Below are 13356 nucleotides of genomic sequence, written 5' to 3' on the forward strand. Positions count from 1 at the left end.
TTTTTATAACAAGGCAAGGTTAGATCAGGCAATAAAATGTCATGTAGTCCAACCAGGTGCTCTGAATACTTAATGAAATGTAATATTTAATAATAATAAAAGGTATGCACATACAAATAGATTTTAAAAAATTTCATAATAAGTATTAAGATCTATCTGTGGTTGTGCAATATTATGGTAATAATACTGTCGCTTTAATAATATGAGAGGTGAATGTGACTCTTTGAAAAACACTCAAAAACACCTCGTTAAAATGACCAAATGCTTAAATAAATGTAAAGCATATATGGTTGAAGTCAGAATTATTAGCCCCCCTGTTTATTTTTTTTCCCCAATTTCTGTTTAACAGAGAGAAGATTCTAAACATAATAACTCATTTCTAATAACTGATTTCTTTTATCTTTGCCATGATGACAGTAAATAATATTTGACTAGATATTTTTAAGACACTTCTATACAGCTTAAAGTGACATTTAAATGCTTAACTAGGTTAATTAGGTTGAACTACGCAGGTTAGGGTAATTAGGCAGGTTATTGTATAATGATGGTCTGTCCTGTAGACTACTGAAAAATATTTAGCTTAAAGAGGTTAATAATTGACGTTAAAATGGTTTTTAAAAAATTTAAAACTGCTTTTATTCTAGCTGAAATAAAACAAATAAGACTTTTTCCAGAAGAAAAAAATATTATCAGACAAACTGTGAAAATTTTCTTGCTCTGTTAAACATCATATGGAAAATATTAAAACAATAAATAATAATTCAAATTGGGTTTAATAATTCCGACTTCAACTGTAAATATTAGAATCATTTGTGCATCATTGAATCAAGATATTTGTTTTATTTTGTTGTTTTTCTTGTTTACTTGTTTGAATCGAATCTAATTTTTATAATTTTTGTACATTTATAAAATATTTATCAAGTTTGTTTGAACGAATCAATTAAATCAATGTTTTAATGATCAGATTATATACATATTACAACAACAGCCATTGCTTTGTTTCGAAAATCAATTTCAATCACTCAATGGACAGGAAATTGCCTCAACCAACTGCCAATATTAGTGTCATATATATATATATGTGTAGTCCATGTAAAACCTAAACCAGCCAAGATGCCAGTGTGATTACACGCAAATATTTCATATATAACCAGGGTGCGAATTATACATTGATGATTGGGTGGGTCAAGTTTTTCAGTTATGTTCGGTAATTTGCCTCAGTGAAACAAATTCATATATTTAATTCAATTACATCTGCTTTATTATTCAAACTTTTTTACGTTTTCAGTGTTTTGAGTGATATTGAGTGGTTCTCAAGGACACTTGTGATATTAAATAAACAGTGACAGGTTTGCTTTCCTGCCCCTATTATGGATGACAATGAAAGACTGCACGTATTTTTTATTTTACTGTTTAACTTTCTTGTGCGAGCCAGTGTATAATAAAATACAAACTATGCATACTATAGTTTTACAGACGCCTACAAACACCTTTTTTTAAGGAATATGTTTTGTGAACACTTACACTGTCTGTTGGTGCTCTAGATTTGCTGGTTTCACACTGATGAATTAATATTTTTGGTGCAAATATGCATTCACAATGGTATGAACCATATTAGGGGTGGTAAAATGTATATTAAAGTCATCTATTATTTCAATTATTAATATTAATTAAAAGACAGATCAGAGCAAACTATTTTCTAACTATTAAAGGGCTGACCCCCCATCGTGTTTTGATGTCCTTCAGGGTGGATCAAGCGTTAATTAGGGGGGTCAGAACCCCCAAACCCCCCTGTAATTCGCACTCTGTATACAACTATTATTGATTTAACTTAATTTGATTTGATAATAATCATATTATTATCAAATATGTCCCGGAACATATTAAAATATATCACTTTTTGTTAAATTATGCAAATTACATTGTATATACATTTTAAGAAAAATGAAAGCTGCAGTACACCACAGTGATATATTTATATTCTTTTAACTTAAAGGTGATCTAAACATTTTAACATGGAACTAATACAGTCCTTTTTTTTCTGCTGGGAAAATCATTTTTCACTGACCCTCTACAGTTCAGCGAGTTCAACTTAAGTTTAAGTTTATTTATCAAACGTCTGTTCACGATCAGGCGAATGTATGTCCAAGTGAAACAGGCCTGATGAAAGCCCCAAGGGTAAAACACGACTGAAACCCAATACCAACAAAGATCAAACTTAATGTCCATTCCATACACATCCATCTATATGTGCCAGTCACCAATTTCAAACACACACACATACACACACAGTGGCCTTGCATTGAGCATGCAGCAAACTCCATGAGGCTACACGAACGCTTGAAATAATCTGAAACACTTGCGGCGCTAAAACAGCCTTGTTTAAAAAAACCCTCCCCGCATTGCATCCTGTTCCATGAGCCGCAATACTTGTTTATACTCGCACGCCAGCCTGTGCCGTGTTAGTCGGTCAGGCCCTGTGTAAAAATACACGGTGAGGTCAGAAGTTCAGGCCAGCTCTGTCTGCTGCTGGCACACCGTACTGCCCCGCTTGTCAGCTGCTTGCCAGAGGAGGGCACATCACCAGGCCGTCGTCCCGCACGGCTGTCAACACGCCACGCAACACGTGCTGCACACCGGGCAAACTCACAGCCATGTCAATCTAGGCGAGCCGACCCGCAGGTTACCAAGAATTACAGGAGCCGTGTCATTTTGTGCACTCTCAAGATGAAATATATTAGCAGAGCGAAAATTTATAGTTCATGTCAAAGAAACTCAATAGGAATTACGAGCTGCGTTTAAAGCAGGTGAGAACGCGGTTGATCAAAACAGTCAAAATTCCTGTAAATCAAGGTTATTGTGAGCAGAAAAGGTGTATTTCTTTCAAAACACAGAGCCACTGTTTCATGACCTCCACAGTCTGTTATGAAAGCCAAGACGCAGCACGCTACGCCATTTCAACAAAACAGACCTGCTACAGATTTAATAACCTCGCTTTTCTGGAATCCACCTGGGACTCTGTGGCTGCAACAATGTAAACGTGTGAACAAGGCTGAGTCTTTATTAAAAAAAAAAATAGAAAAATTAAAAAGGGCCTGGCAAAAAAAAAAAAAAAAAATGGTGGCTGCTCTCGTTTGAGCGCTCAGCACATTTGCAGTAAATGTCACGGCGGAGGTTTGAGCCATTTTCTCTGTGGCGGCGGTGGATTTTTAGTGGTGTCTGTCTGTGCAGTGTGAAATTACACCCTCGCATTAAAAAGAGACAGAAGTGAACCGAGGTACAGCTCACGGCTAATTCTGTAGGAGAGAGAACGGAGGAGAGGGGGGGGTTTAATGTACAAGGACCTTTCAAATCAACCGTCGGGGCTTGAGTTCATTTATTTTCAAACCATGTTGCCGACAGCATTTTCAGCAGTATAAAAACTGACACCTAAAAACAGACTCTATTTGCTTTCTATTTTCAGAGTGTTTTCTTAAGTCACAGTCAGGCTACTATCAATAGCATCCACTTAAAAAGCATCAAAAATCTTTTTTTTTCCTCTGTCAATTCCCAAGCTAGGGATTATAAAACTGCAAAAATAGTTTGCAAATGTTTGTGGCTGAATGTTTGATGGTGCAAATATAACAAATTACATTTGGGTCAAAGATGAGAGACAGCATTTTGGCTGTAATGTACAAAAGTCGTTTTATATACACAGAAAACAAAGTAAAGCATCTACCATATATTTTTTGGTATATACAGTTGAAATCAGAATTATTACATTTACATGATTTTTTTTCTTTTTTTAAATATCTCCAAAATGATGTTTAACAGGGCAAGGACATTTTCTCAGTATGTCTTGATAATATTTTTTCTTCTGGAGAAAGTCGTATTTGTTTTATTTCAGCTAAAATAAAAGCAGTTTTAAATTTATTAATAACCATTTTAAGATTAAAATTATTAGCCCCTTTAAGCTATATTTATTTTTCGATTTTCTACAGAACAAACAATCATTATACAATAACTTGCCTAATTACTCTAACCTGCCTAGTTAGCCTAATTAACCTAGTTAAGCATTTAAATATCACTTTAAGCTGTATAGACGGGTCTTGAAAAATATCTAGTCAAATATTATTTACTGTCATCATGGCAAAGATAAAATAAATCAGTTATTAGAGATGAGTTATTAAAAGTATTATCTTTAAAAATGTGTTGAAAAAACCTGTTCTCCATTAAACAGAAATTGGAAAAAAAAATAAAAAGGGGGGGGGGGGGACTTAGGGGATGTGGATAGTAATTCAGGGGGTTTAATATTTCTGACTTCAACTGTAAATCATTGCAACACTGAAAGATCGTGTGTCTTCAGTAGATCATGGTAAAAATGTATGGAAGTCATAGTTTTGAGTTGTAAAAAAGAACTTAAACAGCTCTAATGTACTGGAAATAAAATTAACTCTGTAAAAAAATCTTAAAAATAAAATTAAATCTGTAAAAGAAAATCTGCTTTCAATCTTAAAACTATTTTCATCTTTGACCCATTTATACATAATAATAAGCATAAAGACTTCTATTCCGCTTGACAAGATTCCTCCCTTTTCTTTGCTTCCTTCAACAGATGGAAAGCCCCAACTTGTTCAAGTTTTCAACCCGAAACGAACACAAACCAGAAATCAGCTAATGTTAATTTGTCATACGAACGCAGATCAAATGCAAGTAGGTTTGATTCTGATGATCCGCTGCTCCTAATGAAGTCCTGAGAGAAAAGAAGCAACCACGTCACAACCGAGGAAGTTCACATGAGACAAAAACAACACCAGGGCTGCATTCAACTACAAACAAAAGTGCAACATGAGGTGTGTGTGTGTGTTTAGGGGAAAGGGAATCTCATAAAAAATAGGCAAAACAAGCAAACAAGCAACTAATTCACACACATGAGTCAAACTCAATAAAAAAGCACCATCTTCAACATCTAACACAGCCTATTTGGGTTCATCTCTCCAGTCTAAAGCCCCACAGGTTCCCGTTTGCCAGGAACTGTGGGAAGAGAAGCAGAAGCAAAAAGCCAGGAAGAGGTCCAAGTCACTTTGTTCTTCATCTTGGAAACGAACTTTGAGTGAACCCCGGGTGACGCCAAGCAGTTCAAAAGAGCCAGGCATAACTCTTTCACTCCTCTGAGAACCTTGCTAAACAAGAGGAGGAAAAAAGCTGCCTAGTGCCATGAGGCCCCTGTGATCGCTGACACGGTGGCCCTGCGAAGCCTCTTCATTCTGCTCAGAGTTGCACTGAGGAGGGGGAACTTCTCCACAGCACCGCTGCTTTCAGACAGTGTGGCAGAAAGCCAGCTTCTGCTTCCATGTAATGAAATCTTTGTAAATTACACTTTGGGGCTAATTAGTAGGAAGATACGGCTGTGCTTTTTTTTTTTTGACATTTGTTGTTGTTTCTCGTTATAGCAATCTGCCTCGAAAACCTTCACTCAGGGATGATCGCATAATCAAAACAGCATGTTCATTTCGCCCTAATGAATAGCGCTTCTGGTGGACTTTTTAAACTGCTATTAAAGCACTTTGCTTAAGCAGCTACAATTCAAAAACTTCAAAATGCATTCATTACCAATTTAAAATTGGCATCTTACCGTATAGGAAAGCAAACTAATATTAGTAAACAAACAAAGGTAAAATGTTGGGTATAAAAAAGTAATATATTACAATCTTAAGTCACTGTTTAAAATAATTAACCTCATGTATTGCATAGTTACTTATTATAGAAAGCAATGTGAACGTATTTATTACATTTTTATTATTATTTTTTTATTAAACGTAAGCCAGGCTTAAATTTGTAATATGTTACTTTTGTACCCAATAATGTCAAACTGAAGTTAAATTTATATAAAAAAGCGTGACTTTTAAAGTTAACACTCAAAATCTTAATTTGATGTGTAGAGCAATCATATTTTTTAACTTGATATTTCTATACTAAACCTAATCAGTCACGCTCAATCAGTATATGATACAATGCAATGTAAAATGCTGTATTAAGTAATGAACTTCAGCTCCGCTGCACAAATTATAACCCTAGCACACAAAATAATAATAATAATAATATCTGTCTATTTGAGGAATCTGAATGCCGAATAAATCACAGCAGGAATATTTCTGTTATTATTGTAATATCAGAACTTTGACATGGTGCAGTCTTGACTCTAACTGCAAATTCTCCTCTATCTAAATATCTAATAACACAGATTCTCACAAGACACGCAATATATCACTGTATTAAAGAGCTATGTAGCACAAAAAAAAATCAATATTTCAATATCCCGCTTAATGTGATAACTGGATTTAAACAAAGCAAGTTTTGGCGTTCTGTTCTCAGTGTGAGAGAGGAAAACCCACCTGTTTTTTCTTTTATTTCACACAGGACGTTGAACAGAGCCGGCTTCATTCTGTGACAATTCAGCGCATGCTTCCTAAAAACACAAACAGAAAATAAATACTACGCCGTCACTGTGCATGAACTGTCAGAACTGTCAAAACACAGACATTAGGCTTAGAAGGAATGTCTGCTATGTCTGATGGAAATGCGTTTTGGAGTATTTTAAAAAATGGTATTTGATAGAAGACAGCTGACAAATGGCTCTAAATTGTGTAGCACTTTTTGGAAGTGATGCATGTTTTAAATAAGCAAAAAAATAACTGTCAGGATGCTTCAAGTGAATCTTAGATAGCAGAATAAATGAAGTGGACTGAAATGTCGAATTAGAATTATATACTCATTTAAGGTGAATGGGTAAAGAATATGGAACAACAAATAATGACATTAATAGATGTTAAAACATATTTGCATTTCAGTATAAGAGTGGATTGAAGAAAACAGCAAAGTAAAATAATTATTAAAAATCTCATTTAAGATGAAAGGCTATCTTATTTTAAAGAAAAGTGATCACATCATCATAATAATAATAATAATAATAATAATAATAATAATAATAATAATAATAATAATAATAATAATAATAAGTAGATATTAAAATAAATATTAAAGTAACTATTAAACCATATATGAATTACATTACAGTAAACAGTCAAATGAATTTGACTCCAAAGTTAACTCACTTTTAAACACCATGAAATGCTCATATAAAGTGACTAGCTAACTTTAAGGAAAAGAAAAAAAAAAATGAAAATAAAAATATTATAAAACTAATAAATTTAAAAAAGTAAATGTATTAAACTATATATCATCATAATGGTGGATTGAAGGGGACTGCAAATTACATTAATACCAAATATTTGTTTACAATCGTTAAATAAAAAAAATTAGAAAACTAATAAATAAATATTAAACTTCTTTTACAAAATAAATTGAAATTACAATCAAATATTTTTAGAGGCTACTGGCCAGCATCCTTTAAATGAATAATATTAATATTTATTATATAATATAATAAAAATATATAATAACAGCATTTTATTAATTAACATTAAACCATAAATAAATAACATAGCTGCTTGAGAAATTAATTTCTGATATCAGATATTTATATAGGGTGGCAATCAAATATTAATCAGACAAATATGGTTAGAGAAAAAAAAATAAACATTGATTTAAATATTTAATCACAAATATGAATGACATATCAATATAAATGTGTCAAATGCATTATAAACATTCATATGTAATTTTTCTGTGGTAAAACTTTTATTTGAAAACTGAAATGTTTGCATTTATGTCAGTCTTTTAGAAACACCTGTGTTGACAGTTGCTAAGGCTAACGGTCAAGTGAATTATTTCTTGTCAACACTTCATCAGACTGTCTAATTGCTTTTAAATGCTACAAGTAGATACGTTTCACTAAAGAAAGTATATTTTACAACGTTCCTTCGGCCCACAATCAAGCTATACGTAAACACACTGCACAGTTATGGACTTTCTGACGATTAATAATTTGTACGTATTCAAAAATCACTAGCATGTATTCCCTGGCTTAATCATAAGGTGCTTGCAGTCCGATAATTAAATAAATAAATAAATAAACCAGGACTGAATCCACCCGCAACATGTAGTAAGTCTATATGGCACCGAATCAATGCGCTTTTCTCATTTGTAACCTGTGAGATCCAGAGCAATTGGAAATCGAAACGATGCATCTGGGAAGAAGAATAGGAAGAGCACATAATGTGCACAAAGGCGCTCGGAAGAAGCATATCTGTAATGCAAAATGGATAAAAGTTTGAAAAAAGACGCAAAAAGAAAAGTGCGCTTCGGGGTGGCGCGTAAAAATATAACGCAGCTGACTTGTTAAACACTGTCCATTAGGTTAATAACGCAAAGACAGCATGCATAAGATCTTGGAAACATACCTGGCTTGCGCCTCGTCCAGACTTTGGTCGGTTATGGTCATGATTTGTTGTAATATGTTTCCAATGTCCTGTTTTCTTCCTTCGTCGTCTGCTCCTCCCGTGCCATCCTGCATATGCTGCGCCAGGCCGGGGTGTCCGGCCATGCCCACCCCGTGAGAGGAGTGCATCAACCGGGGCTGGTCATCCATCCTCGCCGCTGTTCTGGAGAGTCTGGTGACTTTTCAGATCTCGCCTGGGAGAAGGGAAATTCCTTCGGCAAACTCTCTCTCCGTCACTCCCCCCTGTTTTGCTTTCTGGATGTCTGGAGCGCGCTTACAACATGGAGAGAGGGAGAGAGGGGAGAAAAGGCAAAGCTCCCTCTCGCACAGCTGGTTTGGGTGAAATCTGATCTGGAGAGCTGCTTTAGGATCAAGCCACTCCTGCTCTTGCCACCAAAGCCAAGACAACAGAGCCCAACTTTGTCTAAGGGCTGCTGTAATCCTGCGTAATCTGCGACTCTGCCGCGTAACTCCTTGTTTCCTTTGACAGCTTTACGACTCAAACAGCTTTGAGACGTGCTTTGAAGGCGTTAAACGTGGGGAGAGAAGTGCTTTTGTTTCGCACAGGTCTGCTGGCAACACTGACACATAGGGGAGGGCTCCGCCCACCAACACTGGCACACAGCGCTCCGGCGCCACCCCTCGAACTTGATTGGACGAGAGCGCAATTGTGGCCCCGCCTCGCTTCTTCCACGAAACGTCAATCATATTTCTGAGGAAGGTGGGTCGCCGTAATAAGCTTTAAGATGTGGCGTTAGCGCCCAGACTGGACAGGGTGGTAACACGGTGATGGATAGGGGTTGAACATGAAAATAAATAATGCTGCTTGGCGTTAAGCCTCTGTGTCCGCTTTTCTCCCCACTGTCAAGCAGGACGGGACGTCCATGTTATCTCATACCGTGGTCAGTAAAGATCTGTTTTTTTTATTTAGTTATGAATATATTTTTAACTATTTATTTGATGCCACATATGACATTTATGACAAACATTTGAAGGGTTCGATGTGTTTTATACAGTGTTGTCAGCCATAAATCAAAGTCAAAATGTCTTGATTTATATCGAAACCTGGACATGGCTGCTGTAAATATCCACACACCTCCATATAAGATATATGGTGATGCACAGAATATTTATAGAGTATATTAACATCATGCACAAGTAATTATTGACAGTAATGCATGTAAACACACCCATCTTAATCATCTTGTTTTTACTTTTAACTTGCAAAGTGCTCACACAAATTTTGCTTGTGCAGTTGAAATCAGAATTTTTTATTTTTTTGAATTATATATATATATATATAGAGAGAGAGAGAGAGAGAGAGAGAGAGAGAGAGAGAGAGGGAATTTTCACAGTATGTCTGATAATATTTTTTCTTCTGGAGAAAGTCTTATTTGTTTTATTTTGGCTAGAATAAAAGCAGTTTATAATTTTTTTACTAAACATTTTAAGGTCAAAATTAATAGCCCCTTTAAGCTGTATATTTTTTCGATAGTCTACAGAACAAACCATCATTATACAATAACTTGCCTAATTACCCTAACCTGCCTAGTTAACCTAATTAACCTAGTTAAGCCTTTAAATGTCACTTAAGCTGTATAGAAGTGTCTCGAAAAATATCTAGTCAAATATTATTTACTGTCATCATGGCAAAGATAAAAGAAATCAATTATTAAAAATGAGTTATTAAAACTATTATGTTTAGAAATGTGTTGAAACAATCTTCCCTCAGTTAAACATAAATTAGGGGAAAAATGAACGTGGGCTAATAATCCATGGTGTTTAATAATTCTGACTAGGAGGTTTGGGATTATTATAAGTGTTGATAAGGAAAATAAACAGATTCAAACATGTTAAGTTAATGAGGAAAAATAATTGTAGGTCATTACTGTTTGATCATAATTCCCCTTTGACTAAAATGTTTAGTAGAAAATAAACAAATACAGGCTGGAATTTAAAAATGCATGGGTTCATTTTATTTTCAAGTATATTTGTAGATAATCCACTGATGACACTATGTTTGTCTATTTTGTGTCAAAATCCAGAGACAAAAAAACCCAAATGTTTCTGATTTAATGTGTCAAATAAGCTTTATGACAATAAAATGTCAAATTATGTGTTAAATATTGCTCCATAGAAACAACACTTTGACGTGCTTATTAAAAATATATAAATAAGTGACATTTACTTATATTTTAAATGATTAACAACTTCTTGCTGACAAATTTTATAATGGGATGAAAGACTGCACAATAAGAAGACCTAAATACACTGTACAGTGCTCAGCATATATAAGTACACCCCTCACAAATCTTTTACATATTTTTTTTTAATAGGAAGCTATACAATATTATATTTGTGCATATACATTAGATTAGTCAGTACTGAAGCCAAATCTGGAGCTTATCTTACAAAAAACTTACGATAACAGTCTAAACTAGTACACCCAAATGTATATGTAATGGAAAAATATTACATACAAATTTAAAAAGAGGAAAAATTAAGAGAAGCCAAAAAAAATTGAATAATTTAGAGGAAATTTTGAAGGTTGTATTTTTTTGTGTGCAATATTTTGCATATTTCTAAATATGTTTGGTGACTAAAATATTATTTAAAAAATATATCTGTTTAATAAAACTGTTTATTAAAATACATTGCCTATATTCACTGAGAAATAGAAAAAAAATATGCATTTTCAAGATAGAGTGTACTCAATTATGCTGAGCACTGTATACATTTTTAGGTCTGCATTTGTTTTGATATATATACTATTGTTACATTGAATAGTGGATATATTTTATAAAATGATGGTACAAATGCAGGATAGTCTTTCCTTTTCGCTCAATCAACCAATAAATCAGTCAAACAATAAAATTAAATGGTTACAGGACACATTCTGATGTAACAGAAAACAATCTAAGGTGTTTTACAGTATGCCTTTTTCAATGCTTGAAACCCCCTTTGCATCTCTGACCTCTTTATTTATATTTCATTCCACATTCATTTCCACTAAGACCTTCATATAATGTTGCTGAAAGACACCATGGCCACTCAATGTGTCTCGGAAAAATGATCAGACAGGCAGTTTGCTCAGCCATGTGGTCTATTTAACGGTATTAAATTCACTGGCTATTGACACGGAGCTCAGGATGTGGCAGAAATGTCACGCTCTGGCTGCAGGTGCCGGGAAAAGGACCAATAAAGAGAGTGTTAAAGAGGCCGTTTCTGATGCCTGAGTACCCATCACTGGAGCAAATATTCCAGAAGCACCACTCCAACTATTCATGCCATGTCTCTTCCCCGTGCTCAACATATGAGCTGTGTCGCCTTTCATTATGTTCCTTATGAGAAACGACACCACTTTAACCTGTCCTACTTAGGAGGCGCCTGCTGACATATACTGGTCGTATAGGTAATATCACAACTTTTTATTGGATAGAATACCATCAATTTTAGGGAGCAAAAAAGATATGTGAGGAATAATGTGGATATCATTCACTGCATTATGACTTTATATTCAGAGCTCTGGTAATAAATTCAGCTCTGTTTTGATTGGACAGTGATGAATGGTTTATTTAACCAAATATCCTTTACCAAAAAAGATTTATAAGAAGAAGAAAATTTTAAATATTTGAAAACTATAAATGTAATTTATTAGACTCATTAAGCTTGTCGTCTAAAAAAAGGAATAACAAAACAGATTTCATTTCAAAGATTTAAATAACTAAATGTATTTCCTGGGGTGGTTTTTTTCCCCTATTTCTGTTTAATGGAGAGAAGATTTTGACAACATATTTCTGAACATAATGGTTTTAATAACTTATTTCTAAAAACTGTTTTTTATTTATCTTTGCCTAGATGACAGTAAATAATATTTGACTAGATATTTTTCAAGACACTTCTTTACAGTTTAAAGTGACATTTAAAGGCTTAACTAAGTTAATTAGGTTAACTAGGCAGGTTAGGGTAATTAGGCAAGTTATTGTATAACGATGGCTTCTTCTGTAGACTTTGGAAAAAATATATAGAGCTTAAAGGGGCTAATAATTTTGACCAGAAGATAGTTTTAAAAAAAATTCAAAACTGCTTTTATTCTAGCTGAAATAAAACAAATAAGACTTTCTCAAGAAGAAAAAATATTATCAGACATACTGTGAAAATTTCCTTGCTCTGTTAAACATCATTTGGGAAATATTTAAAAAAGAAAAAAAAAATTCAAAGGGTGGCTGATAATTCTGATTTCAACTGCACATGGTCAGTGTGCAACTTAATTAAAACTAATACTAAAATTGTTTTAAATTTGGTTTTGTAATTTGGACCCAAATAAATATCTGTTGCATTTTTTCAGTCGATTAAGTTCGTTTGATTGACTATATAAAAATCAGTAGATATTATCGATGCGTTTATTGGGTACAATTGCTACTGTTTACTGTCATTCAATGTGTTTTGTTCATTATCAATACACTGTCACTTTAATTGTGTGTGAGCAGGGGGTAAAAAAAGACCCAGCGCTGAAATGAATGTGACACTGCTGCTTCAGCGCCGCTCACGTTCCAAACTGGCATGCTACTTCTGCGTGCGATATGAAACCTCTTAATCTGTTTACATGGATGCAGAAAAAAAAAACATGCGCTGGTCTCACTCTGCTCGCGCGTGCGGTGTGAAAGAGGCATTAGAGTTAAACAGTTTTATCTATGATTCATATAGACCAGAAATGCTGGGTTGTTTTGTAGTCAAAACATTATTTAAATTAATTAAAAAATGTATTATTGTGGTCCATATTGTGATCCAAATTTGGGTTGAAGTTAGGGTTGGGGGATATTGACCAATTTGGCATCATACGATGTTTAATGTGAAACATCGCGATAGACGATGACATCTGTAAATTAATTATTTATAATTAATTAATTAATTCATAATGAATGAATTATTTGTAGACCACCGGTTCATCTACCTGACCCGCATGGTCTTTGTTT

At 34.1% G+C, this 13356-nt stretch overlaps 1 protein-coding gene across 3 annotated transcripts in view; it reads right to left on the bottom strand.

The window, feature by feature from the left end:
• Positions 1 to 8954, bottom strand: part of pbx1a (pre-B-cell leukemia homeobox 1a) — a 128262-nt gene extending 119308 nt beyond the window's left edge. The window contains exons 1-2 of one of the 3 annotated variants that reach the window (XM_056473286.1): positions 8343 to 8954; positions 6375 to 6448 (exon numbers count right to left, since the gene is read on the bottom strand). In XM_056473286.1, the coding sequence (XP_056329261.1) occupies positions 6375 to 6448; positions 8343 to 8530 (262 nt within the window). In that variant the 5' untranslated portion in view covers positions 8531 to 8954. The remainder of the gene's footprint in view (positions 1 to 6374; positions 6449 to 8342) is intronic. The other 2 variants (XM_056473277.1, XM_056473294.1) reach the window with 2 other exon arrangements.
• Positions 8955 to 13356: the final 4402 nt, after the last annotated feature.

This window comes from Danio aesculapii, chromosome 2 (genome assembly GCF_903798145.1).
Source record: "Danio aesculapii chromosome 2, fDanAes4.1, whole genome shotgun sequence".
NCBI lineage: Eukaryota > Metazoa > Chordata > Actinopteri > Cypriniformes > Danionidae > Danio > Danio aesculapii.